Source organism: Fusarium oxysporum, chromosome 3 (genome assembly GCF_000149955.1).
Source record: "Fusarium oxysporum f. sp. lycopersici 4287 chromosome 3, whole genome shotgun sequence".
Classification (NCBI taxonomy): Eukaryota; Fungi; Ascomycota; class Sordariomycetes; order Hypocreales; family Nectriaceae; genus Fusarium; species Fusarium oxysporum.
This window is the reverse complement of record NC_030988.1, coordinates 3650462-3656048: the sequence shown is the minus strand read 5'-3', so window position 1 is coordinate 3656048 and position 5587 is coordinate 3650462. Positions and strand designations below refer to the sequence as shown.

Sequence of the window (5587 nt, the reverse complement as noted above, 5' to 3'; positions counted from 1 at the left end):
CGTACCACTTGAACATGGAGTTGATTGCCTCTTGGAGCTCAGCGCTACTAGACTTATCAATGCAACAAGTATCAATCCAGACATAACTGAGCCCAAATGACAATGTTAGACGGCAGGCATTCTTTATTTTAAACCACCCAGCCATAGTTGCTAAATTCGTGCCGGTATCCACTGACATTATGTCTCGAAACGATACCTCTTCATTTGTCCATGTATGCGAGAGAATTGCGTATGGTGGGATCTCCTCTTGGTTGGCAAAGGAAACGAGGCGTACTGACTTCGCATCGAGAAGCCACATGTTTGTGCGAATAGCTCAGTGTGATTAAGTTTATGACTGCCGTGACAAGGTTAATCGAGATTATTTGTCTTCCTCGTAGAGATTTCTGTTGCTCACTGGTGCCTGATGGCGTGAATAAGGCAGTCAAAATAGGACTCTAGCCTACGTGGGGTTGCAGGGCACCTGCGGAGCTTCAAGCCCCAAAACCCTACCTCGAGGCTCTGGCAACTTTATATATCTTTATTTTTTTTTTTTTTTTTTGGCCAATAACCATTCTCTTTTACTGAAATCCTCTTTTACTTAACCCAGTCCGGACCCCTGGTCGAGACCATGTCATTTTCCCCGTCATTTTCCCTGCACAGCGCACCTCCCCGACATCGCATGGGTCTCCTTTTTACTTAAAATGGGACGGACGATAGGGATGTAGGACGGAAAAAAGGGATTTGGTCAGACCAACGCTCGGGCCTCCTTCGAACATTCGACAGTCGGGAACAAGTGCTGCAACCTTACAGTTAGCCACCTCAGTTGGACGGTGACAATGTGCAAATCGGCGGGCAAAGTGTTTTTAGTGTGGCCGCAGGTTTAAGCATCAGGCAGCAATGGGCTGAGGAGACTTCGGCTACGTTGGTTGAGAAAAAGGCGCACCCCCGCCACCATACACGAAGCAACTTGTCAGTATTCATAATGAGGCGAAATAGGAAGCTCCATTACAGCCAATACCTGTAATGCAGCAGGAGGCTTTTTCTTTGAGGGCGAATCCATAATACGGGTTCCTTCATCAAGTCTTAGCTATCTTCGCGGAGCCGGCCAATGTGCCTAACAACAACTTGATGCTAACATGGTTTGGGGGGTAAAGCCTGTCGCCTCACAATTGAGGAAACATACGACAGCCAATGATTTCCCATACGGTTCCCCTCACCGCCATACCGCAATTGTCTTCTCACACCACTCAGTGACGCACCGAGCCGCTTTTGAGTTGCTCGCCTGCACTTGTCAGTCTGTCATAAGTGCCACTGAACGCCCGATGGCCCTGTGCTTCCATCACTGCATGGTCAGCTGCCCACCATCAAGCCCCTGTGTGGTCATTCTGTGCTGAGGGGCTTTTATGGCTGCAGCCGGTCAAGCCAGCCGTTTTGAGGACTTTGACAAGGTTCGCATCAAAACCGAAACGGCGATAGACCAAGGCTGTTTTCTCTTTCCTCGCAGAAGGAATACATTTTGTAATCCATCCCTTCAGTGGCCCTAACGCCCACTATACGGCAGAGCCATGCTTTCCGAACGGGCTAAATAGCATTAGAGTAATGCTACAAATGTGAGCGAGATGATCTAAACCAAGATCATTTTTGGCTTGTCTTTTCCGGAGAAATAGCAGGCATCTAGGCCGGGTTGAATTAATCATCTCCTTGTATATAAAGTCATCATGCAGTATGTTCTCTTCCATTTTGAAATTGAGCCGATCAAGCCGCTTCCTACTTATTTGCAGCGACCGGGGATTAGTACACTAAACCATACCATGTAAGCGAAGGAAGGCGTACAGGCCGAGTAATTTTTGTATTCGCACCCAGAACCTAAGATCAAAAGAATAGCAAAACCGCATTGGGTAAATATAATTGCTGCTTCCGGCAAATTGTAACAAAGGCTGAGCCTTTCGAGCTCTTGCAACTTTGCTGGAGATAAAGTGGGATGGCTATGTTGCCTATGAATAGAGGAGCTGGCCATTATGACTAAGCATATAGAAATATAATAGATAGGATGGAATGGCGGAGATAGAGTAGATACTATACGGAGATGATAAACATGTGAGTTTCAGTAGACGATGGTAATGAATGTTGTTTAGTTCTGCAGTAGTTAAGTTGTTGGACTCGACAAGGGTCAGCCGACGGAAACGCGACGCGTTTCGTGTTTTAGGTTTTCTCATTTCATTAGGGCGGTACGAGAAACGCAGTGCGTTTCCATCAGGAGAAATATGGGGCGAAATGCTAGACGATAATTGGTCAAAAACAGGAAACGCAATGCGTTTCATTTGATAATTCTTGAGTAGGATACCCAAAAGCAAGCTACAGCTGGTGCCTTGATTATAAGCAGATGGGGAGGTACTGCAAAACCTCGACGGGTCTGAGAGAGTGGACTAAAGAAGAGATGATGGCTTACTTAGACTGGGACAAAGCAGAGACTGATCGCATGGAAGCACGAGTAGCTGAGGAGACCGAGAACGGACGACTGTTTACAAGCAGAAGAGGCATGGGCGAGCTTTGGGAGATGGCTCAGCGAGATATCGATGAACAAGAAGCCTTGTATTCTGCCGCGGAACAGGAAGAAAGTTGTATTGTAGTTCAGCCGTAGTTCTAGTAGAGTTTATTAGAGTGGGTGTATCACCTGAATACATCAAGGCTGATCAAATTAAAGTCATCGACTTGCTTTGAAAAAAACATAGCAGGTTAATGGGACTTCAAGTAAAACCACTCGAGATAGTGGAATTGCACAGCGGGAGGTAATCCGATAGCGGAGAGGGCTAGACTGAATATGGCAATTGGGACGGGTACCCGTCCGCCTATTAGCCGCCTCCAAAAGGGGAAGGTGCACGGGCCGCAAAGTTGGTATTGGGCCCATTACCAGTGGTAATTGGTACAGTAGGGTTAGAGTGAATATGATGAGCAGCAGCAAATGTGTTGATTAAAATCTTAAGTTGTCTCTTGTGCGGGGTATTCCATCCTGCACAGTTACTTAAAGCATATAGCTAGATTACTAATGCCTACCCTGCGACATTTTGCTTTTGGTTTGCGTTGCAATGACAATCGAACGGGGCGCTAAGCAGTCCGATAGCGGAGAGTACTATGCTTGATATGGTAGCTGGGACGGGTACCCGTCCGCCTATTGATCGCCGCAGTACGTGCGCTAATGAAGGTCTTTCTCATCAAGCCTGTCATTGGTTAGATCGTAGGCGCCGGGGGCTGGCCGGACGATCATTTAACCGAAGCCGACAAGAGTTAGTTGCTGCATCAACAAATGCGGGGCATAACAATTCCACTCTGTCTCCATTTCTCGTGTCGCTTCAAACCAACAGCAGTAGCAATTTACCATGGCTTTGGCAATTGCACTATGAACGACTTCAATCATAGCATTATTTCTTGGCTTGAAGGCGTACCTACTGACTTCTCATGTACTGGTGCGCACCTTACGCCTAAAGAGCATCCTAACAGTAAAAAGCGGCCTTATTTTGACTCAGATCGTCCTCTTTCGCCGCCACCCTCACAGGATCATACCCAAGACATCTTCCCCGGGACTGACTTGGCGCTGGAAATGCAGCCTTCTACGCCATCGAATAAGAGACGGAAGCTTGGGGGCGTTCCCATACTAGCTGCACATGCAGTTGACGTTAACAACGACGACAACAACGACGACGAGGCGAACGAGGAGACGCCAAGACAAGACGGTCCGCGATCTGTAAATGATTCCAACAATTCTTCGCGTCAAAGCAGTCATGCATCAAACCACTCGTCTCCTAGTAAAATATTCTCATCTCTTTCGCTCAATCCTGATGGACTCGAGGAGAAACAACTTGATTTATTGGATCCAAGGATCCCTGACACTTTGGCACTACTTTCTAATGAAATGGACGATATCGGAACTGGAGACCGTGTTATCCCCGAGTATCTTGAGGTTGGTAAAACTGCCCTTGCCTCCAAGCCCTTTGGAAACTAACACATGACAGTCCGAGATATCTGACCTCCAGAAGTCAACCCCAGCTTATGGTTCTTTTAAACCTAGAGTGTTTGATAAGCCTACGGGAGAAGGCTTGCCTCTGAAGAGGTACCTCCCACATTTGCATCATGAACTTAGACTTGCCGAGGTAATGCAGCTTGTGGGCGATGCCAAGGATTGCAATGATATGGAAGACGATGAAGCTGGTTGGAATAACCTCGTTCACACGCCCCTACTCAAAGCCGCCTTCTACGGAAAAACTCCTCGTGGCCGCCAACTCGATGGGTTTCGACCATGGTATGTACTTGATAAAACTCCGGCTTGACAATGATGATTGACTTTGGCGTATAGCACTAGCGCTGGCATACTCCCTGCCTATCGGATGAAAGCCTCACAAGGCAAAAAGGTCGATTATGTTTTCCATCTTGATCCGGAGAAAGATGACAATCAGCCTCAGACCATGGAAGCAATCAAAGAGATCCGGGGAGTTCTCACTGACTCCTCCATCAATCATACCAGTTATGCGCCCCTGCGGCCTCTTCCCATATCAGTTAGTATTGAAACCAAACGAGGCGGAGCGTCTGCGCGCAAGGCGCAGCTTCAAATGGGAGTATGGCATGCGGCCCAGTGGAGGCATCTATATAAACTCGCTGGCGACGACTTGCAAAAGTTACCCTTTATTCCTGGGATACTTGTCCACGGACACGAATGGATATTCGTTGCCTCGACCTATCACAATGGCAAGACGGTAAGAAGTTTTCTCAGCTTGGTTCTTTGACATCATGTGTCTAATCTATTTTGCAGACTCTATGGACCAGCGGCTCTTTTGGCTCCACGTTGAGATTGCTTTCAACGTTTCAGGTTATTGCTGGTATTCAACGATTGAGAACTTGGGCTCTTGAAGTCTTTTGGCCTTGGTACGTGACGTATGTACTCCGGGTCTTGGCCCCACCGACACCAGTAACAACGTCATGAGACTATCCATGACTCAGACTCATGGACGCTTTTGCGTCATACGCATCTCACTCTTATCACTAATTAATAATTACTGCCTCAAACCAGAAGCTTCACATCTAATAAAAATACCCCATATATATCATAAGCATGTCATATGGTCTTAAAATACGTCCTATATATTTATTTATAAGCTTTAACTCCTTATTGCTGCGATATCTTGACAGTTTATGCAGGCGAAGCCTTCCTAGACTCGCACCTTGTCGTGCTCAATCGACCCGTCGGCTTGAGGTGATGCATCATCAGGGTCGAGGGCCTAGGGTGCAAGGATTTCAAAAGCCGGCTTAGTCGTCTTCTTTCCTTGGTGGGGATATTGTGTTTGTCGCGGAGATGTGTCGTTACACGGGAAGGGTCGTTGGATAGGGCGAATTTGCAGCTCTCCCTGGTGCAGATCAAGAGGCGGGCGCTGGTATCATAAAAGAGATAGAGATTATCAAATAGATTACAGTCGGCCATTGCATAGTAACTCTAAGATAATTCTTTGGGATCTTACTATTTTGAGGAATCTCGTGGTATTTGAAATGAAGGGTGTAAAGAGAAGGTTTCGAGATGTCATATGTGAAAGGACGGCGATCAATAGGCGGACGGGTACCC

General features: G+C 47.0%; 1 protein-coding gene across 1 annotated transcript; it reads left to right on the top strand.

The window, feature by feature from the left end:
• Positions 1–3376: 3376 nt before the first annotated feature.
• Positions 3377–5017, top strand: FOXG_19372 (uncharacterized protein; the record flags this gene model as incomplete). Its single annotated transcript, XM_018399585.1, has 5 exons — positions 3377–3937; positions 3990–4276; positions 4331–4727; positions 4784–4905; positions 4972–5017. The coding sequence occupies 5 exons, from the start codon at positions 3377–3379 to the stop codon at positions 5015–5017; spliced, it is 1413 nt and encodes a 470-aa protein (XP_018242737.1).
• Positions 5018–5587: the final 570 nt, after the last annotated feature.